The sequence below is a fragment of the Chelonoidis abingdonii genome, chromosome 2 (genome assembly GCF_003597395.2).
Source record: "Chelonoidis abingdonii isolate Lonesome George chromosome 2, CheloAbing_2.0, whole genome shotgun sequence".
In the NCBI taxonomy this organism is placed as follows: Eukaryota; Metazoa; Chordata; order Testudines; family Testudinidae; genus Chelonoidis; species Chelonoidis abingdonii.
Genome location: NC_133770.1, coordinates 3185786 through 3208374, shown reverse-complemented (window position 1 = coordinate 3208374; position 22589 = coordinate 3185786). Strand labels below are relative to the sequence as shown.

General features: G+C 50.2%; 2 protein-coding genes across 3 annotated transcripts in view; one reads left to right on the top strand and one right to left on the bottom strand.

Moving 5' to 3' along the window:
* Positions 1-17318, top strand: part of LOC116828412 (zinc finger protein 783-like) — a 169972-nt gene extending 152654 nt beyond the window's left edge. The window contains exons 1-6 of one of the 2 annotated variants that reach the window (XM_032786628.2): positions 409-436; positions 3812-4186; positions 10485-10608; positions 11407-11520; positions 12007-12120; positions 13429-17318. In XM_032786628.2, the coding sequence (XP_032642519.1) occupies positions 3845-4186; positions 10485-10608; positions 11407-11520; positions 12007-12120; positions 13429-14588 (1854 nt within the window). In that variant the 5' untranslated portion in view covers positions 409-436; positions 3812-3844 and the 3' untranslated portion in view covers positions 14589-17318. Of the gene's footprint in view, positions 1-408; positions 437-3811; positions 4187-10484; positions 10609-11406; positions 11521-12006; positions 12121-13428 lie in introns of those variants that run through there. The other variant, XM_032786626.2, reaches the window with a different exon arrangement.
* Positions 1-22589, bottom strand: part of LOC116828393 (uncharacterized) — a 666188-nt gene that overhangs the window by 621660 nt on the left and 21939 nt on the right. The gene's annotated exons all lie outside the window — the stretch shown is intronic.

Genomic DNA, 22589 nt, shown 5'->3' with positions numbered 1-22589 from the left:
GCCCCAGCGTGCACCACCTCCCCCTTCCTACACCCCCACCCCCCGACGAGCCTGCACCCCAACTCCCTCCCTAGGCCTGCAGCCCCCCCCCCCCCCCGCCGGCGGGCACTGGGGGTGTGAGCGCTGCGCTCGCTTTGCCCCGCGGTCCCGCCGTTCGCTGCCATGGGGTGAGGGGCTCGCCCTTCTCATCCTGTGTCTGTCTGGTCTGTTCAGGTCCTGATCCTGGAAATGCTTCCAGACTTGCATCACTTGTGCCCTGGGAGGATTCCCCTTGGCTCCAGGGAGCCTGCTCAGCCTGGGGGACTGCTGGGGCAGGGGTCTGCTGCACTGATTCCCTGCAACCTGAGCTCTTCACCTCACCCAGCCTCTCCTACTGCGTATTGGTACAGCGCGCAGCACAGTCCCCTTCTCTTCTCCCTCCGCACCTGATCTTTGGGTCTCTCCTCCGCAGACACAAATCCAGCTCCCCTCTCTATGCTGATGGCACACAGACCTGTCACCTTCTGGCCAAGCTGAACTCTCAGCCTGTCTCTCTGACATCGCCTTCTGGGTTTCTAGCTGTCAGCTTAAGCTCAACCCGGCTAAAGCAGAGCTCTTAATTTTTCTCCCTTCACCTTAGTCTTACCTGCTACTTCTTGCCTTGATCATTGTGGACAGCACCACCATTCTGCCTGACGCTCAGGCCTATAACCTGGGCCTCCTCTTTGACTCAGATCAATTTCTAGGTTCTTTCATTCAGGTTATGTCTAAATCTTGCTGATTCTTTTTGCACAACATCTCTAAGAGACAGCCTTTCCTGTCCAGCCACACAGCTGAGACGCTCACCCCCAGGTTCTCATCTGCTCACCTCTTCTTCCCCCAGCCTTGGCACATGCAGTCTTGCCCAGCCGGTGTCCATTCAGTGTGCTGCTGCCAAAGTCACTTTCATAGCTTGTTGCTCTGAACACGTCATTCCCTGCTTTGAATCCTTCCACAGGCTCATAAGAACAGCCACATTGGGTCAGGCCAGAGGTCCTAGCCCAGTGTCCTGTCTTCCGACAGTGGCCAAAACCAAGTGCCCTAGAAGGAATGAACAGAACAGAGAATCCTCAAGTGATCCATCCCCTGTTGCCCATTCCCAGCTTCTGGCAAACAGAGGCTAAAGACACTATCCCTCCCCATCCTGGCTAATAGTCATTGATGGACCTATCCTCTATTAACTTGTCTAGTTCAGTTTGGAACCCTGTTATAATCTTGGCCTTCACAACATCCTCTGGCAAGGAGTTCCACAGGTTGGCTGTGCATTGTGTGAAGAAATACTTCCTTTTGTTTTAAACCTGCTGCCTGTTCATTCCCTCTTCTCCAGTTCAACAAACAAAAGCTACTTATCTTCACTTTCAAGGGTCTTGACAGCCTAGCCCCACCCTCCCCATCCACCTTCAAGGTCAGCACCAGCCACTGTCACCCACTGGTTAGATTTTCAAGCATGTCACCTATGTGCTTTGTCCCCTGCTTCCCCTCATGCTTGGGAGAGCCCTCTCCCTCCCCCCCCCCCCCCCCCAACAGCCACTAAGCTACCAGGCCTACAAAAAACTTCACCGTTAGGCGGCTGACGTGCAGAGCCCACTGCCTACCATGCTGACCAGAACTGTCTCGTTGTCTCCTTAAACTCCCCCATGTCTCTGTCTGTCTCCATCTGTTGTCTCTTGTCTTACACTTCAGACTGTGAACTCTTTGGGGCATAGCACAACGGGGTCCTGGTCTGTAACTGGGGCTCTTTGACGCTAGAGGAATATCACTAACAATGGGTTCTTGACTGTGTTTGGGACCTCTATGCGTTCCTGGAACACTGATCCTGGCAGTGTGTGGAATATCCTGAGTAAAAAATATGTGGGGGATGATGCATTGGGCTGGGCCAGTAGAAAACAAGCACCAAGCTTCTGATGAGCTAAATTCTCCTTCACTGTGTAGGATTTGGGTGTTAAAGACTTGGGTCTGGTCTACATGGGAGAGATTTTGGGTTTTGTTTTGGGTTTTTTGTATAAGCTAAGGTAGGAATTTAAGCTAGCCTAGTTATGTTGCTTGGGAGGGAGCTACTAGCCTCTTGTGGGCTGTATTGCTTGGGGCAAATATCACATGTTGGGTTCAGCGTGAGGGAGCTGGTTGGGGTTGGTGGGCTGTGACAGGCTAAATGGTTTGGTGGGTGGCTCTGGCCTTAAATGCTCTGACTCTAAACTGGGAAAAGGTGCTGCTATACGCAAATGAGTGTGTCCACGTGGGGTGGGGTGTTATACCGGTGTGCCTATACCAGTATAACTGGTCAAACTTTCCCTTGTGGACAAGGACTCGTGCCTTTTTTTGCTGCTTACCTCTGAGCTGTGTGCAAAGATAATCTTTGTCTTGCATTTGAGTGTTGTGTGTAAGGGTTATCAGTTTTGAAAAGGCAGCCTAGATTCTGACCGTCACTGTGATTCTTCGTTTTAAGATAGATCCTTTCTGCTGTACAGTTTTGTATCATTCCTCTAGTGTCTGACACTGTTTTAAAGATGACACCACCTCTGTTGCTTGTACGTTGTTTCGCTGGCGCTCTCATAAGAGGTCATGTCAGTGACAAAACTTTGTCAGGCATCATTGCCATTCAGTCGCTTAGGCTGTGAATGAAATGAACTAGAATTGCATGGCTGACTTGCAGCAAAGAATAATAGTCTGAAGGAATGAAAGTGGCACTTATTCATGTGAGTAACTTTACATGTCTGAATAGTTCCTGGGAATTCGAGGGACCCCTCAGTGTATAAATGTTAAAAGCGTGGATAAAGATATTCCGTGAAAAACGCAGAACTGCTAACTCTGTGGTTCCTAGTACAGCAGTCGGGATCTGCTGGTTGGCAGGAAAGCACTGTAGATTCCTATATAACCAGAATCCACTGGGTTGTGACTCCCAGTAGCAGAGCTACATTACACTAGCTTCTTCCAAATAAACGAATTTGGCATTTTGAATGGAAAATGATCAGGCCACCAGCAGCTAGAGAGTTTGGCCACCTCCAAAATTGCTTTTAAAACCACTTTTTATTTGTACAGTGTGTACACACGCTTGTATTTCACTAAAATTGTTTGTAGCATCTCTCATGCAGCAGCTATAGCAACATGAACTTACACAACATGGCATCTGGAAACTTCAAGGGGACATCAACTTAAAATCATTAATACTGTTATAAGTAACAGTGAGAGAGACTACAACAGAAGGAAATTAGAGGAAGATTATAGGATCTTTTCTTTATTTATTTACACTAGGCACTTGACATCCCTTCGTGTAGGCGTTTTCACTCGGTCTTTCACACGGCAACAGGGATGAGAAACATTTAACAGAACTTAGGAGTGTGTGATCATTGAAACTAGCAGGCTGACTAAAGGGCAGCTGTAAGAGCTGATGCTAGTCTTAACTAGCACTTTAGAAACTAACTCAATTGCAAGCTGGAGGCAGCCCTTAAACCTCCCCTGTGTGGGTATAAAGTTCTGTCTAGGGTGCCTGACTCTCTGCTGACAAACTCCGCTTCGGACCGTCACAGCCCTAATTTAAGAAGAAAATAGCTGGGTTAGCTAATATTCATGTCACATGTCAGCCCAGGGCAGCTGAACTTTTTATGAGCCTCATTTCAAGGAGTTTATAATTCTAATGAAGATGTCAGCAGAGCTCATTTGTCGCATCAGGACAGTGACGCTGTCGGAGTAAAGGTCGCACAGTGCTGAGGAGTCTGCGGCTTGTGAATGGCTCTTGTGCTGATTCTCTGTATCTGACTGTAGCTCCATTTCCCTTCTCTCTCCTTGCAAACAGGCTCAGGAATGGGATGCAGAGTCACAGCACCTGATGTCTTCCCAGCCTGAACGAACATCTGTGCAAACAGCAGAGATTTCAATGTGGACCCTGGTGGCTGCCATCCAAGCTGTGGAGAGGAAGATGGATTCGTTTGCCACACGGTTGCTGAGTCTGGAGGGGAGAACTGGGATGGCTGAGAAGAAGATATTCGAGTGTGAGAAAACCGAGTTGGAGTTTGGAAACCAGCTGGAGAGTAAGTGGACTGTGCTGGGAACTCTGATCCAGGAGTACGGGCTGCTGCAGAGGAGACTGGAGAACATGGAGAACCTGCTAAAGAACAGGAACTTCTGGATTCTGAGGCTTTCTCCTGGTATTAATGGAGAAGTCCCAAAGGTAATCATACCCCATTTAATACAGGAAGTAAAGGCTGAGCCTGTATTGGGTAACAAAGGGATTTTTCTGGGGCTGTCAAACGGTTTAAAAAAAATAATAATTGTGATTAATCACAGTTTTAATCGCACTGTTAATAACAGAATACCACTTATTTAAATATTTTTGGATGTTTTCTACATTTTCAAATATATTGATTTCAGTTAGAAAACAATACAGAGTGTACAGTTCTCACTTGATATTTTGTATTACAAATATTTGCACTATAAAAGATTAAGAAAACTAGTATTTTTCAATTCACCTCATACACGTACTGTAGAGCAGTCTATCGTGAAAGCGCAACTTACAGATGTAGAATTTCTTTTTTTTACATAACTGCATTCAAAAACAAAACAATGTAAAACTTTTGAGCCTACAAGTCTACTCAGTCCTACTTCTTGCTAACCTGGTTTGTTTACATTTATGGGAGATAATGCTGCCTGCTTATTATTTACAGTATCACCTGAAAGTGAGAACAGGCTTTTGCATGGCACTTTTGTAGCTGGCATTTGCATGAATTTGTGGCCAGATGCGGCTAAAACCTGTGTATGCCCCTTGTGCTTTCGCCACCATTCACGCAGGACATGCTGCCATGCTGCATGACGCTTGTTAACGAACATGGTGTTAATTAAATTTGGACTGCACTCCTTGGGGAATTGTATGTTCCCTGCTCTGTGGTTTTACCCACGTCTCCATATATTTTGTGCAGTCTAAGATGACGACACAGCCCAATGTTGTTTGATTTAAGAACCACTTTCCACTGAGATTTAGCAATGCAAGAAGATATATCCTGTCATTAAACACAGATCTAAGGGTATGTTTCTTTTACCTGTAACCAACCAGACACCCAAACACCTGCACCGAGGACCCAATCAGACACACCGGATTTTTCAAAAGCTCAGGGAGGGAATTTTGTTTGGGGCTGTGTCCTTTGTCCTGTGTCTCTAGTGCCTTTCTCTCGCTATGAGAATGATCTCTACTGACAGCTTCTCTAATCATTCTGTTTCCCAATGTAAGTACAATGAGGTAGAAGACAAATAGGTTTTTATATTGTTTTGGTATTAAATGTGTGTAGTTTTGTGGAATGTTTAAATTGTATTTCTTTGAATAAGGCTGTTTGTTCTGTTTTCTTTTACCAATAACCTGTATTATTGTCACCTTGATACAGAGAATATTTTATGTCGTTTTCATTCTTTTTATATAAGGTTGTCTTTTTAAAGAACCTGTTGGATTTTTCCTAGTTGGAAACTCACCAGGGAATTGTGGAGGAAGGAAACGGGGAAGGGAAAATCTCTTGGTGTTAGAGTTGCAAAGCTTGCATTTGCAGGGACTCTGAGTGAGGGTGAAAGAAACTTGATCTCTCTGTGTTTGCATTTCAAGGACTTGAAACACGGTATCTCCTAGTGTACCCAGGGCGGGAAAATCTGGGAGGTAAAGAGGGAGAAGGGAAGTGGGTTATTTTCCTTTGTTGTGAGACTCAGGGCATCTGAGTCTTGGGATCCCCCAGGGAAGGTTTTGGGGGGACCAGAGTGAGGCAGGCACTGGAATTCCTGTCTGGTGGCAGCGATATCAGATCTAAGCTGGTAATTAAGCTTAGAGGAATTTATGCTAGTACCTCATATTTGAACTCTAAGGTTCAGATTGAGGAATTATATTATGACATGGCGGCAGCGGTGGGAAAGATAAGAATCCAAAAGCCAGTAAGATTATATTTTTCTTTTTCTCTGCTAGCTCTTTTAAGCAGAGAGAAAGGGTTTGGTTTTAAAAGGAGCCAGAGAGAAATTCTTTTTTCTGTTTCTCTCAGTATGCTCAGTTGGCTTGCATATTAAGCAAGGAACCATTAAGGTTTGAAAAGGGTCTTTTGTTAAACAATAGGACTCCGACTGTGAGTCAAGTACCCGCCAGCAAAACACACATGGAAATAAAGTGGGTTTTTTTTTTTGGTTTAATTTACATTTCAAAGATTAGCTAGAGAAAAAAAAAATAGGCTAGCAGTCTGCTAGGCAGAACTCGAAAAACAAGTTTTGTTACTAAGCAACCCGAAGTAAACATCAGTGCTGAAGCATTTCAGGCACTGAGCAGCAGAGAGCACCGTTAACACAAGAAAACAGGAACCATGACTACCAAAGACCTAAAACAGGAACTGGCAAGAATGGAGGCAGAGGCACAAATCAGAAACGATGACCACAAGCGAGACAAGGAAAAGAAACTGCAAGACCTAGAAATAAAACAAAAAGAGATGGAGCTGAAAGAAAGAGAAAGAGAGGCTGCCCACAGGAGAGAGCTGGAGATAAAAGAAAAAGAGTTGGAACTCCTGAGGGAGATCATGGCATTGGAACAGGCTAAGCAACAGAACCCAGCCAGTCCTAACTACCCTACACCAATGATTGTTCCACATCACAGGAAATTTCCCACCTACAAGGCAGGTGATGACACTGAGGCCGCCTTAGAAAATTTTGAAAGAGCCTGCCTTGGGTACAGCATCTCTGAAGACCAGTACGTGGTAGAGCTGAGGTCACAGCTCAGTGGACCCTTAGCAGAGGTGGCGGCTGAAATGCGCAAGACAGAATGAACGATTATAACTGTTTCAAACAAGGCCAGATTCAGAATGGGGATAACCCCCGGATCATGCTTGTGCGGCGTTTTCAGAACCCAAACAGTGGAAACCAGATGTGTCATTTCCCAGAACGCCTACTTACGTTGGAAAAGCATTATGAGTCCTGGATATCAGGAACCAAATGTAAATTCCTGACGAACTGCACTTCCTCATACAAATGGAGCAAGTCTTGGATGGTGTTCCTGAGGACATAACACGGTCATACAAGATGGAAACCCAAAAATCTCACCGAGGCAGGGAGATTGGAGCCAAAATGGAATGGAAGTGGGCAGAAAGCAAGAAAGCTACTGTCAAGGGGAATGAATACCCAGGGGGCAACACCGACAATAAACCCTAAACCGAGGCAAACCCAAGACCCACCGTTACAACCCAAGGGAAAGCCACAGATGCCCTATCCTTCACTCACACAGTCTCCAGTAACTCACCTCGACCCAGTGACCCGTCGCTGGAAGACTGCTTTAAGTGTAATGAACTGGGACATATAAAGGCCAACTGCCAAAGCCCCAACCGGCGTGCAAAGTCATTACACCACCCATCACACCAAAGATCCCAGGCCCAATACACTCTCAAATCCCCTGTGGAGCGGAGGGAAAATTTGAGAGTGGGTGAAAGAAGTTACCGGCATGGAAGAGACACGGGGGCACAAGTGTCAGCTATCCACTCAATCCTTCGTGATGCCAACTCAATCAACCCACAGGCCCAAAGTGACCATTTACCCTATGTTCTTCAATGTCACAAGCTGTATGACTTGCCTACCAGCTGAACTGCCCTGTCCAGTACAAAGGCTGGTCAGGCAAATGTCTATGACATTTTATTTTGGCAGTCTATGACAATTATTCCATCCCTATGGCTACTGGGAAGACTTGGCCAACCAGGTGAAGCGGGCCCAAAGAGAGTGGGGAATGGTTACACGGCAGCCAAGCCCAGGCCAGCTCCAGACCCTTCCTTTCCTGGACCGTCACGGGAACCCGTCTGTGTTACCAGAGACCCAGACAGAGGTAGTGGACCCGGATCCCCTGCCAACAACTGAACCAGCCACAGCACCTCCAGTCCCAGACCCGGAACTGGAACAGCAACCAGCACCAGCAATTGCAAACACGTCTTCAACCTCAATGTCAGAGGGCGTGAACTCTAAGGTTCAGATTGAGGAATTATATTATGACAATATCAATGTGAGATTTCTAAAGATAGTTACAACCCTCAGCCCAAGGTTTAAAAATCTAAAGTGCCTTCCAAAATCTGAGCGGATCGAGATGTGGAACATGCTGTCAGAAGTCTTAAAAGAGCAACCCTCCAATTCAGAAACTACAGAATCTGAACTACCTTCTGCTGGTGGCATCAGATGGTGAAAATGAACCTGCATCAGTCCACACTGCTTGGGATTATTATCAAGCAGAACCTGTCATCAGCATGGAAGCATGTCCTCTGGAATGGTGGCTGAAGCATGAAGGGGCATATGAATGTTTAGCATATCTGGCACATAAATTCAATGCAAACGCCGGCTACAAAAGTGCCATGCAAATGCCTGGTCTCACTTTCAGTTGACATTGTAAATAAGTGAGCAGCATTATCTCCCGTATACGTAAACATATTTGCTAGTCTTAGCGATTGGCTGAACAAGAAGTAGGACTGAGTGGACTTGTGGGTGCTAAAGTTTTACATTGTTTTGTTTTTGAGTGCATATACATAAAAAAATAATTCTACTTCTGTAAGTTGCACTTTCATGATAAAGTGATTGCACTACAGTATCTATATGAGGGGAATTGAAAAATACTATCTCCTTTTTTTTTAGAGTACAAATATTTGTAATAAAATATAAAGTGAGCACTCTACACTTTGTATTCTGTGTTGTAATTCAAATCAATGTATTTGAAAATGTAGAAAAACATCCAAAAATATATATAATAAATTTCAATTGGTATTCTATTCTTGTTTAACAGTATGATTAAACTGTGATTACTTGAGATTAATTTTTTAATCAAGTTAATTTGTTTTGAGTTAATCGCTTGAGTTAACTACGATTAATTGATAGTCCTAGATTTTTCATATCTCTGATTCAGAGGCCCTTTGATTCCCCATTGCAAAATGGGTTGAATAGAGTCAGTGCCTTGATTAGCCACTAGCATTAGCTAGTCACATTTGTCTGGAGGGTTCATTGGATAGTTGCCTAGAAATCGTCCCTGTACCGTCCATCTGGGGTTTTTATCGGGAGAACCCCAACTCCCACTGCAGACCTCTTGTGCTGGCTGTTGGGGTGAGTTTATCCTCTCTTGGGAGCAGAGGGTCCTTTTGTTCTTGAGCATGCAGGTAGCACCCCTAACCTCCAGGCCAGCCAAAGAATCCCTGTTCAGAGAGGAGAGAAGCACTGTGCCAGGAGCTATGCTGTTCCGAGGGAAGGGTAAGTTACTAAGATCAGCTGTTGGCACTGTGCTGGTAACAGTGCCTCAGTCCATAGTTGTTCCTCCAGGAGACTTTCTGCTGTGCCCACACTCCCTCCCCAACCTAGGATCCAGTCCCCCACGCTCCCCCAGTGACCCTGCCTGAGTGCGTCTAGCTTTCGTAGCTTTGAAAGACATCGAATCGGGTATGTCCGGACTCATTTTTCCTTGTTCCCTGTACTGAGGCCTGTCTGTACAGCCAGAGGCAGATGCTTTGTTTTTTGCAGTTTGTCTCTGAACTGTGATCCCCTAAAGGGTCTCTAGAAGGCTTCCTGCAGATGATGATACACAGACACTAACTTCTCAGATAAAGATATGGTGTTTCGTTGCTCAGACCTGCGGGAGTCCTTCCTCAGCCAAAGCTAGGGGAATTATTTTTTAATGAACACTAACAGAGAGTCCCTTTTCCTTACCGTCCCTCTGACACTGATGATGTCGTCTCTGGCTTCCCCTCCTTTCATAATTCATTCCCAAGCTAAATAATCCCTCTTCCACTCCTAGTGTTACGACTTGGATTGTTGTGATTTACAGCAGCATGTCCAGGTTCTCGTATTAGCGCCCATTGTGTAATGTCTGAGTGCAGCGTGCAGATGTCCTAGAAAAAGTGTTTCCAATATGCTTTTCATAACTCAAAACTCAGCACCTTTAACAGTCTGGAATGCAACTGGAGACGAATTGGTTACTTCCCACAAAACAAGGCATACTTTTCCACTGCCTTGGAGTAACTCAATGGTGTTACTCTAGATTCACACCAATGCAAAAGATCTGACTCTGGCCCTGTATCTTTCCAACCATAAACTTTAAAATATCTAAGAAAAATGCTTGTTAAAGGGGAAGAAATGTTGTTCCATGTTTGGTGCAGCTGGAATCTTATTGAGTGATGGTATTAAATGGGACCCTTCTGGCTTTTGTTAGTTTCATTGTAACTCAGCTTTCGTTCTGTGGCATCGCAATACAAACTGTATTCCTTTGCTTCTCCCCGTCAGTGAATTCTATCCCCCTTTGTTTTCATTTGTTGCATCGTTTTACTATTGTTCTTTCAAATATAATGAACATTAAATTGTAACATAAACAGCGTGTTTAAAAAATGCCCATTTCTGCATTAATTCTGTCCTTCTTAGGCACTCCCTATCTATTTTATATATTAGTGACACAAGTATAAGAGATGTGAGTTAAAGCAAAGTGCTAAGTGAACGTTTGATGTCAGGTGCCGGTGATGTTTGATGACAGCGCCGTCTTCTCCCAGGAGGAGTGGGAGAACTTAGAAGAGTGGCAGAAGGAGCTGTACAAGAATGTGATGAAGGGGAATTATGAATATATGATCTCACTGGGTAAGGAACATTTTTAACTTATTTATTAGAAAATGCTCGACTTCTGGAGTGCTGGCTGGACTCCACCAGCTGAGGGGTGTTCTCAAACTCCTGTGAGTTCTGGGGCTGTGCACGCCTGCCTGCCTGCATGCATTCAGTTTTGTCATGGCAGAAAGCCGATGCACAGTGCGGTGGCGGTGGTCAGTGTTCGGTGCTCTGAAGACATGAATAGCAGTTGTCTTTACTCATAGGCTCAGCCCTTGTATATGGAAAACCCTTTGTGTTCTGTGGGCCTGATTTTGATCTTGCGCTGAGTTGAACACACGTATAACTCCTGTTGGCATCGATGTACTCACTCACCTGTAACTTACATGTGCGCATGAGAGATGCGAATCGGATGCTGTGTGTGGTGTGGTAAATTCAGCTGTATAAAAGGTGTGTCATAGAGAAGCAGTGCAAGTAACCGATGTCCCTGCATAAGGGAATGATGATGGTGGGGCTAAACTCAGAGCTGGAAATCGAGACCTTGGTTTTGGTCCCAGCTGTGCCACAGACCCTATGTGACCTTGGGCATGTGACTTGCTCTCTTCCCTTCTTCGTGCAGTGGCAATACTCCTCTGGCTTCCAAATGGCTGAGATTCATCCGCTCTTTGTGAAGTGCTTTGAGATCCCACATAGGAGGTGCTACGCAGGGGTTGCTTTGTACTCAGGTTACAGATCGCCTCCAGGGATAGAAGGGGATTGATTTAAAACAAATCACAATTCTTTGCTATAAGTTATCTGTTTATTAATAGCCACTATGTCTTCTCCCATAAACAGACTATGCAATTTCCAAACCTGACATCCTGTCCCGAATTGAGCGAGGAGAAGAGCTGTGTGTGAGGGGTCAGCAGGAGTCGGAGGAAAGAGAAACCACTGCAGATCCCAGCACAGGTGAGGACTGGCTGAAATTGACTCAAACAGCAGGTGAAGTGAGCAGCTCTAACTTCAACAAGCTTCCATCTGCCACTGGAGCTTCTTGCTTTAAAAAAAAAAAAAAATCAGTACTTTTCTTATGTCAGATTTTGTCTCTAGCAATCAAAACTATTTCTGGCTCTAGTCCCTCCTCGTTGAGTGTGTGGACCAGTCAGTGCACTTAACCACTGGGTTTGTTTCCTCTAGATCCTCTTTAGCAAGGCAGGTTTCTACTCAGTGACTGCCTGCCCCAGAGACGGAGGTTTTGGGGCTTGGGCTCATTTGGAAAGGTTTATGGGGCAATTTTCCAAAGGAGTGAGGGCTGCATTAGCAATAGGACTTGGCTCGGCTGCACGTGTGGCAAGTGTTTGCCGTCCAGCGACACCCGGGAGGCACAAGCTATTTATTTCCTGTCGGGCAGTGATTTTTAGAAAACCCTCACTGAGTTTTCTTTTCAATGAACAGCCTCTGCGATTTCTACCCTCGAAACTTCCGCTCAGATTAAACAAGAGGAAGAGCCAATTGCTGAGGAGCAGCAGGATGCAGAAGAAAGAGAAGCCCTTACAGAGCCCTTGGCAGGTGTGTGATAGGCCCAGGTGTCTCTGAATCCTGGCAGTCCAGTTTAAAAGCAGGAGCACAAGGAAAAGCGTTATACTTGTAAAGCTCTCCTGTAGTCCGGTGTGAGCAGCGTGATCTCTGTGACAGGCCTCAGTTGCAGCAGGAAGAAGAATGCTGCATACCCCACAGGACAGTTTATCCCTTTTGAACATTCAGATGGGACACGTTAGCAGGACTGCTTTGGGGGTGGAAATGACACCACCTGTGGGACTTTGCTGTGCTGATAACCCCCTGGGGCGCTCAGATGCTGTCCCGGAGGGGAGCATGGTAGAAATGCATAGATAGATTGACTGGAAGGGATCAGGGACAAGAAATATTCTCCCTTAGGTTCTCTTGCCTGGTGACTCTCAGCTCCAAGTGGCACTGAGGTGCTGGAGCAAATTCTTCTCTCAAGTGCATGCTCGTGCGATCAATGGGAGCTGCATGGGCGCATTCGAGTGCAGAACTTGGCCCATTATGAAGTTCCCATTTCGTATCTCCCCGTGTAGGGATTTAGGGAGAGATCTCTCAGTAGTGATTCCAGATAGAATCAGTCGTTACCTTATTTGCCTGTGTGGCAGGGAGGCTTTGTGCCCAAAGACATGCCAACATCCTTTGCATCTCGAACTATTGGTCTGTCTCTTCAGTAGCCCCATCCCTGTAGTGTCTGAGTCTTGCAGGATCTTCATTATTATTGGTAACGATTATTTGTATTACTGTGGCTGCTAAGAGCCCTAATCCTGGATCGGGACCCCGCTGTGCTAGGTGCTGTCCAGACACAGAACAAAAAGATGGTCCCTGCCCTGAGGGACTTACAATCTAAGCGTAAGATGAGACAACGTGGATACAAACAGATGGGGGAGGACAGGAGAACAAGGGACAGTATTGGTCCGTATGACAAGCCATGCAGCCTGTGTGTCAGAGGCTGCATGGTGTTGTGCCGAAGGAGAGTTTTGCGGAGGAATGTGAAGATGGATGACGAGTAAGTTTTGGGGCGGTATATGGAGAGCACCTCCCAAGCTGCGTCTTTATCCTCCCCACGGCCCTGGGCAGTAGGGCAGGATTGCTGTCCCCACTAGCAGATGGGAAGTGAGGCAGGGAGAGGCTGTGTTCTGCCCTAAGCCTGTGGCAGAGAACGACTCTAGTGCTGTAACCAGAGGCCCAGCCTCCCCCTCATTTGGTCTCTGATGCATGGCCAGAGAGTTGGTTCCCCCAACCCCTTTATGCAGCATAGTTTCATTTCTCCCAGTCTGTCCTGTGAATTACATTTGCGTTCCCTGCCTGTTCCAGCCGATACCTGGGTCACCAGCCACGAGAAGAACAAGGAGCAAGATTCACAGGAGCTGGAGCCGCACTGGACTGCGGCTCAAAGACTGGAAGAGAATATTTACCATAGTGCTGAGCACAGCCTTCCCTCCAACGGTCCAGACATGACCCTGGCAGTACCTATGCCAGAGAAACCTACTCAGCACAAGAGAGACTTCAGCCCTTTGAAAGCCAGCACCGTGTGCCCGGCGGCCCCCGTGACGGAGCGGCCCTATCTCTGCCCCGAGTGCGGGAAGTGCTTCAGCTGCAGGGAGCACTTTGTGCAGCACCAGCGCACCCACACGGGCGAGCGCTCCTACGTGTGCTCCGAGTGCGGCAGGGGCTTCACGCAGCAGTCCAACCTCACCAACCACTACCGCACCCACACCGGCAAGCGTGCCCACGTGTGCCCCGAGTGCGGCAGGGGCTTCATTCACCAGTCCACGCTCACCACCCACCTCCGCACCCACACCGGGGAGAAGCCCTACAAGTGCAGTGTGTGCGCCAAGTGCTTCAGCCGCCTCTCCACTCTGCTGGAGCACCAGCGCACCCACACTGGCGAGAAGCCCTACAAGTGCCTGGAATGCGAGAAGCGCTTCAGCCGCCTCTCCACCCTGGTGGAGCACCGGCGCACCCACACCGGCGAGAAGCCGTACAAGTGCGCCCAGTGTGAGAAGAGCTTTACACGCCTCACCAACCTGACCGTGCACCAGAACACCCACACTGGTGAGCACGCCTACAAGTGCACCCAGTGCGGCAAGAGCTTCGCCCAGAAGCCCTACTTCCTCAAGCACCTGCGCAACCACACCAAGGAGAAGCTCTTCAAGTGCCTGGAGTGCGGCAAGAGTTTCGTCTGCCACTCCTGGCTAGTGTGCCACCAGATGATCCACACGGGCGAGCGGCCCTACCAGTGCGGTGAGTGTGGGAAGAGCTTTGTGCAGAAGGAGCACCTCTTGAAGCACCAGCGCGTCCACACGGGCGAGCGGCCCTTCCAGTGCTCCGCCTGCACCAAGAGCTTCCGCTGCCAGCAGTCCCTGAGACTGCACCAGTGCACACATGCCAGCCAGCAGGGCAGCACGCTGGCTGCGGCAGGGGCCGAGTTCAAGAACCAGCCGCTGTACCTGAAAATGGAAAATACCGGGTAGTAGGGGATCGAGCCCTGCGTTGGGAGCTGCACGGGGAGAGGCTGCCCCAGAGACTAGCCAGATCCACCCCATGTGAAACACTGCAGTGAATCCCACGCCCTCTCTGCATGCCAGATGGGAGGGGAGCGCTCGATGCGAGGGACAGTGAAGCAAGACCGTATTGAATGGGAGCTGCAAGCAGCCGTTACGTGCCATGCCTGGGAAGAGACCCCACGACAGACAGAACAGTGCGTTGGAAGCGTCTAAGCTGTTTGTATGAACAGTCTCCTGACTGCTGGCACCGCCAGCGGGAACGTCGCCAGCAGGCTCTGCTCTGCAGGGATGGGCAGTGCAGGCCTACGAGCTACTATGGCAGAATGCCGCTGTAACGTGAACGACTTCCTGCTGCGACTGAGGAAGTGGAGCAGAGGCTGTTGGGAGTGATCATCGGCAGGCGTGCTGGGTTAACAGTACTTTGTCCTCCAGGGTGCTACAGACAAATGCGCTCTGCTTGCCCATGCTGGACAACTTCCCACAGTCAGTACGGCTGGGGGCTCGGAGGTGCGGTGAGGCTGAGAAGTGCCTGCATTTGCACTGCAAGCCAGGGGCAGAGCCAGGTCTACACTGCAGGGCCCCTGTGCTCTTACCACTTGGCCTCACCACCTTCAGCCCTCCTGAAATGGAAGCCGAGCTCCACCCTGGCGGATGAGAGCAGGTATGCAGCGTCCAGCTCGCCTGCCTGTGGAAGCAATTGGCAAACTCGAAGCAGTGATTTCTGGTCTATTGGTGACTGGTTCTATTTGTAACACTCCTGCTTCCCACTGCAGCTGGTTGGGGGGTGGTACCCTCAAATACCCTGGAGCAGCAGCAAAAAATAAAGTTAAGCTGGGTGCAGGGTGGTCAAAGCGTTAGTGTCAGTGAGGTGTGATGTTCTGCTGCAGGAAGGCCTACTCTAGGAATATTTCACTTTAAAGGTCAACACACGTAATTCAGAAGTTAAAAGGGCTGGGGGGCATTGGAGCCAAGCTCGATTCCGATGACCATTGCCCAACCTAGGAGTAGTGTGGGTGCTTGTGAGAACTCTCCAGAGCAGGCATTGCATCTGCCACAGCAGCACTAACTACAACGGAACGTCCGGTTGGGGGTTCAGCCCTCCCCCGCTAATCACACAGCGGATCTGCTCTGGCTACGAGCTATTTACCTTCCCAATAGCCGCCTGCAGCCCTCCCTCAAACGAGACCTGCAGCTACAAGCTTTTGAAGCTTTCAGGCCTGTCTACACAGCTGGGTTTGTTCGTTTTTGGGGGCCTTGGCTCCCTGAGGAGATGACAGGTAACAGTTCCCTGCAGAGCAGCTGTGATCATAGCTGTGTTTGCAGGTCTGCCATGGGCCTAGCTGGGGTTTGATTGGTGCGTTCTGGGCTGCTGTTCTGTAGTGCTTCAGCAGGAGGTAGAGCACCCAAAGCACAGGATATTGGGAACCATTTGGAAAGGGATAGTTAAGGCAGAAACTCTCAAAATGACGCGCTACAAATCCAGGGTGCAACCACGCTGTGAATAGTGCGTGCAGTCCTGGCCACTGCCTCTCACAAAAGACATATTAGAATTGGAGAAGATACAGAGAAGGATAACCAAAATGATTAGGGGTATGGAACGGCTTCCATATGAGGAGAGATTAAAAAGACTGGGACTTTTCAGCTTGGAAAAGAGACGGCTAAGGAGGGATATGGCAGGTCTATAAAATTATGACTGGGGTGGAGAAAGTAAATAAGGAAATGTTATTTACTCTTTCCCATAACACAGGAATTAGGGGTCACTAATAAAATTAATAAGCAGCAGTTTAAAAAAATAAGTATTTTTTCACCCAATGCACAGTCAATCTGTGGAACTCCTTGCCAGAGGATGTTGTGAAGGCCAAGACTATATCAGGGTTCAAACAAGAACCAGATAAGTTCATAGAGGATAGGTCCATAAATGACTAATAGCCAGGATGGGCAGGGATGCAACCCTATGCTCTGTCTGTAGCCTCTGTCTGTCAGAAGTTCGAGTGGACAACAGGGTGGATCACTCCAAAATGCCCTGTTCTGTTCATTCCCTCTGAAGTTCCTGGCATTGGCCACTGTCAGAAGACAAGATACTGGGGTAGATGTACTGTTGGTCTGACTCAGTGTAGCTGTTCTGTTCACAGGGGCTAGTGAACTCCAGCATGTCCTTCTGCAATGAGCAGGTGTGAAGGAGAAGAGCCCAGACCAAATCCCGGCATCACTAGGGGGTTCCCTATCTATGCTGCATAGTAAACAGTGCACTGACTTGGCTATTGCACCATAGTCGTCTGCTAGCCTGGATCTCCAGGCAAGGGGAGACACTGTTAGCTGCCTGTTGCTGGGTGTTTACCTTGTGGGCTAACACAGGCCAAGCTAATCAGCAGTTACCAGTGCCACACTGTTGCGAATATCATTCTGGGCTGTACTAGCCAAGAGCATTGTAAGCAAGACACGAGAAGTAATTCTGCTTTCCTCCGTGCTGGTTAGGTCACAGCTGGAGTATTGTGTCCAGTTCTGGGTGCCACGTTTCAGGAAAGATGTGGACAAATTGGAGAAAGTCCAGAGAAGAGCAACAAAAATGATTGAAGATCTAGAAAACATGACCCATGAGGGAAGACTGAAAAAATTAGGTTTGTTCAGTCTTGAGAAGACTGAAGGGGCAGACCTGACAACAGTTTTCAAGTGCACAGAAGGTTGTTACAAGAGGGGGAGAAAAATGGTTCTCCTTAACCTCTGCGGATAGGACATGAAGCAATGGGCTTAAATTGCAGCAAGGGAGGTTTAGGTTGGACATTAAGAAAAACTTTCCAACTGTCAGGGTGGTTAAGCACCTGAACAAAGTGCCTAGGGAGGTTGTGGAGTCTCTGTCCCTGGAGGTTTTTAAGAAAAGATTAGACAAACGCCTGTCAGGGATGGTCTAGTTATTACACCTCTACCCCAATATAATGTGGGTTTGCATTGTGTCGAAGTCGGACTGTTTGTAATGTTTCCTCTGAATACTGTGTGGGGGCCTCAGTTTCTGGCCAACACTCTGTCTCCTGGCAACTAATGGCCAGGGCCCTTCCCCCCTGCAAGGGGATGCTAAAGGTGGAGGAGAACAAAGAGATCAAGTAACCTCACTCGGGAAAGGAACTCAGCAGAGGAGGAGGGGCTGGAGGGGGTTTCAGTTTGGGGCTGGCTGGGGATGGGGAGTGAGTGCAGACATAGGTGTCTGGCTTGCTGCCCCCCAAGATGGACACGGCTGAGGGGTCCGGTTCTCTGTACCTACAAGCTCTGTTTTAGACCGTGTTCCTGTCACTGAATAAACCTCTTGTTTTACTGGCTGGCTGAGAGTCACGTCTGATGGCAAAGTGGGGGTGCAGGACCCTGTGGCTTCTGCGGGACCCTGCCTGGGCGGACTCGCTGTGGGAAGCATGCGGAGGGGCAGAGGATGCTGAATGCTCCACGGTCAGACCCAGGAAGCCGTGTGAGGTTCTTGTCCTGAAGACAGTCTGCTCCAAGGGAGAGGTGGCTCCCCGAAGTCCTGACTGGCTTTGTGGGGAGCAGTTCCAGAGCATCGCCTGGGGACTCCACGACATGCATACAATGCGGTAAAGCTTGGAGATGCTGCTCTGAGCAGCTTGTTAAGGGTGCCAGGCCAGCCTGGGGCTGAGGGATTTGATAAGGGGCAGAGGGTCTGGAGGGCTATCGGGGGCTTCCCCCCCAAGGTCTAGGGGGCAGGAGCTGTAGGAGGGCATTTTTGTGGGCCCCACAGTCCCAGAGTGGCCCTGGGGGATTAGCAGGGGCTGGGAGCAGCCTGCTTTGTTTCCCTCGCCCTGGCCCCAGCTGTGTCGCTTGGGGGAGGGAGCTCGGGGGAAGGGACCCTCCCCACACTCACCAGCAGTGGCGGAAGCGGAGCAGCCTGGCCCCAGCCCACTCCACTCCACCAGCTCCCAGATGCAGTGCTCCACTTCCTGCCACGGGTGAGCCGTGTCGCTGGGGGGTGGCTGGGGATAGGTCCTGCACTCACCTGTGGTGGGAAGCGGAGCAGCCCAGCCCGAGCCAGCTCCCCTCTGCCAGCTCCCAGTCGTGGTGAGTGCAGGACCTTTCCTCAGCTGCCCCCGAGCCACGTGGCTGGGTTCGGGGCAAGGAAAGCGGAGCAGGCTGGGGCCACAGGTGAGTGCGAGGGGCCATCCTTTCCCCAACCTCCCCACACTCACTGGCAGCAGGAAGCGGAGTTCTGTGGCTGGGAGGTGGCAGAGGGAGCGGGCGGGGGCCGGGCTGCCCCACTTTGCACCGCTGCCGGTGAGTGCCTGTTGGGGGGCACGGGGGTGGATAGGGGTTGGCACAGTCAGGGGACAGGGGGGTTGGGTAGGGTCCTGGGCGTGATTAGGGATGGGGGGTGGTCTCTGGAGGGGGTGGGTACAGCAAGTTTGATAAACACAGTCTCACCTATAATGCGGTGAGATTTTTTGTGTCCTGAGGACTGCGTTATAGTGGGGGAGCAGTGTACATAGTCCTGCCTTGAGTCCAGCTGCATCTACACTGGGTTTTGGCAGCAGACCTGGCTGTGCTGACCCAAGTGGTAAGTGTAGATGGATTCCTTCGGCACCAGCATGCGGATGAATTAATCCAGGGTGGGAAGAACTTCTTAACATTTCCCCCTTTCCCACTTACTGATGATCAAACTGCCATGGGAGGAGATCTGCATTCCCCATCTCACACTCAGGCCTAGTATCACCCTGACGTTCCAATGGCTGGTGGTGGCTGGAGATGGCTGGACAGATTGACAATAGTCCGAATCACTCACCCAACTGCTCACAGTGGGCCCAGACCCCCCCTCATGCAGTCTTCACTACGGGCTGTAGTGGAGGAGGAGGGGATAGTGCACCCCAGGCAGTACTCTTGGGGAAGGTATAACATGGCACGGTACATCCATTCCCCCACTCAGGGCGCAGAGATGCACGCTCCAGGCCTGCACCCCTGGGGGCTGAATGGAGCCCATATGATATAAACTCATGACTGGTGTGGAGAAAGTGAATGAAGATGTGTTATTTATCCACTCACATAACACAAGCACCAGCGTCACCCAATGAAATGAACAGGCAGCAGGTTTAAAACAAACAGAAGGATGTATTTCTTCACACAACACAGTTAACCTGTGGAACTCATTGCCAGGGGATGCTATGAAGGCCAAAAGTATAATGGTTCAAAGAATAATTAGATAAGTTTGTAGAAGACAGGTCCATGACTGGCTCTTAGCCAAAATGGTCAGGGATGCAACTCTGGGTGTCCTTAAGCCTCTGAGTGCCAGAAGTTGGGACTGTTCTGGTCATTCCATGTGAAGAACCTGGCACTGGTCACTGTCAGAGACACGTTGTTGGGGTAGATGGACCATTGATCTGACCCAGTCTGGCCATTCTTATGAGCAGCTCCCTGGTGTGAGGCTGCTGGTGGCAAATCCCTCCATCTCCTGGGGGCAGGAGGACATGGCTTTCTCTCGAGGAAAACGCTTGTCTGCAGAGCCTCTGCCCCTAGCAGGCTCCACTCTCACTAGCTCCCAGATCTCTCTCTGTCCTGGGCCTGGGTTTCTCAGGGCAGCCCCACTGCTTCCTGGACAGCGGCGCTAGCAGCACCTCCTTGCTTGGACCCATCTTGCCCCAACATGGCCTCTGCCTCCCCCTGGGTGTTGCCCTAAGTGGCTCCTCCTAAGAAGTGTTTTTAGCTGGCTTTGTTCCAGCTGAGACTCACTCAATGGAAGGTCCCACACTTATCCACAGAGCATGTATGGCAACGTTTCCCCCACCCTGCCCAGTGCAGGCGTGTCCCCTCCCCAAGGGGCCGCTCAGACTGGCCTCTGCTGCAAGGTGTGGGGGCAGCTTTGTGAGGTGGCCCAGGGAGCCAGCTGCAGGTCATCCCATTCATGCCTCAGCCACAGCCACCAGGTATGGCAAACAGCATTGGACAAACACTCCCATGGCCATGGCACAATTGCTCACCCAGCTCCTGGCCTTCCCACCGGCCTGTCATTTGTTTCCTCACCGGGGTCACCTGTTGCTTCGTGCTGGTGGAAGCGGCTGGCCTGGCAGCCCTTGCTGTGCCTACTCTAGACTTTCCCCCCTAAAGGTCTCACTGTTGAAGCTACTCACTGGGCACCTTAGTGTAGCCAAGGCTCTGGGCATGTGGCACTAATGCCTCGTGGGATGCAGCCTGCTGGTTAAAATGGCAGCGGGAAGGCTCCATGCACGCACCATTGGGGCTGACAACCTCCTGTGGCTGAGGCCAGAGAGCCCCAAATCCTTCATTTAGCTGGAGCCCAGTAAAGTGATGTCACAAAGCACCCGGAAAGCATCAGGGGCTTGAGCCAGGCCCCTGCGCAGCCGCTGTGGGGTGAGAGGCCAAGTACAACCCATGGGTTTGGGTCTATCGCTAATGAGTCAGGGGCCGCTGGGCATCACCGGTACAGGACATAGAAAACGGAGTGGGGGGGGGTCAATGCTCTACGAGCCAACACAGCTAGCGATGGCAGCCCACGCTGCCCTGGGACTGGCCTTTAAAAGGGCTGGCACGTCCTGCTTGGACTAACAGTTGCCACCCACCCAGGCGCGTGGGCGAGGCCCCACCATGCCAGCAAGCACCGCCCCCCTCCACCGTTCTTCTCACGCCCAGACATTCGATCACCCAATACCCGGGGATGGCTGACTGAAGCAGGAGGCAGCCCCAGCTGGCCAGACCCTGGTACCTCCCACCCTGGCAGAGGGCTGCGTAGTCCAGGCCTCTTTGTGTGGGATATTTGGGGGTGTGGGGGGTTGAGCAAGATGTCACTAGGCACATGCCTCATCTCAGCAGCTGGTGGGATGGGGTGTAATCTGCCACCTTTCTATGACGGGTGTGGCCAGTCTGTGCCCTATGACTGCCCTGGCAGGAAGTGCTCTGGCAAGCGGCCAGGGCTGAGGCGCTAAAAAGCCAGGCTGTGCCGCGTTCCCTAGGAGCACAGTGGCCAGGTTGCTTTGAGTGGCACCTGGCTCTGAGGGCTGCACTCAGGCAGGAGCCTGGCTCCACCTAGTTAAAGGCTGAGCAGAGCGGCTTGTTGTCTATGGGCGAAGCCACGTCGCCAGCCCAAGCCTCTCACAGAAGCAGGAACGTCTCTAGCCCATGGCCCCCATGGCTGGATTTAAGGCTTAGGCACTAAGGGCCTATTCCTGTGGCCTGGGCTCCTGGAGTCCTGTGATTACATCAACTGCTGGGGTGTGTTTTCAGGCTCTGGTTGTGAAGAAAAAAACATGGGTCTAGTCTGCAGCCATGTCTGCCTGAGCCTGCAGCCAGCCTGAAACCATAGCTCAGAGAGGTGTGACCTGCCCTGTGCAGCTCAGTAAGCCAAAGCTCTGAGGAGACTCAGCAGCACCAACCTCCCCCAAGCAGAGGGCGTGGGGCTAGGGGGAGGGGGGGGGATGTGGGAAGAGGGCAGCAGGCCCAGGCAGATACTCTGGCTGTTGAGGTAAGTACAGGGGACTTGCCTGCTGGGATGGGAGGCATTCTACTGCTGCTCCTAGGGGGCTGCTGTTTGCCCCCCCACACGCACACACGCACACTCTCGGGGTGGGGTGGGGGGTGCTACTACAACACCCTTTGCTCCTCCACAGAAGCAGTAAGAAGGGGTATGCAAGGCAGGTCCCACAGTGTGGTGATCTGCTAGGGCCCTGGGTTGCATTAACCTGGCCCTGGCTGTTGAAGCCAGGCAGGAAAGAGCGCCGGGACGTGTGCCTGGACTCTGGGGAAAGCTGCACCAGCAAAGCAGAGTGTGGCTCAGGATACAGCATCCAGGTAGGCCAGGGGCTGCCGGGACAGAGACATGGACTGTTACCCCCCCCACCCAAAGCAGGATACGGGCTGGGAGGCAGCTCAGGGAACCCCCATCCCCATCCCCATGCTCCTCCCAGCTTGTTTGATGGTCCCAGCCCCATAACTAGACTTCCCAGCTTCCCCAAACCCTAACCCCCT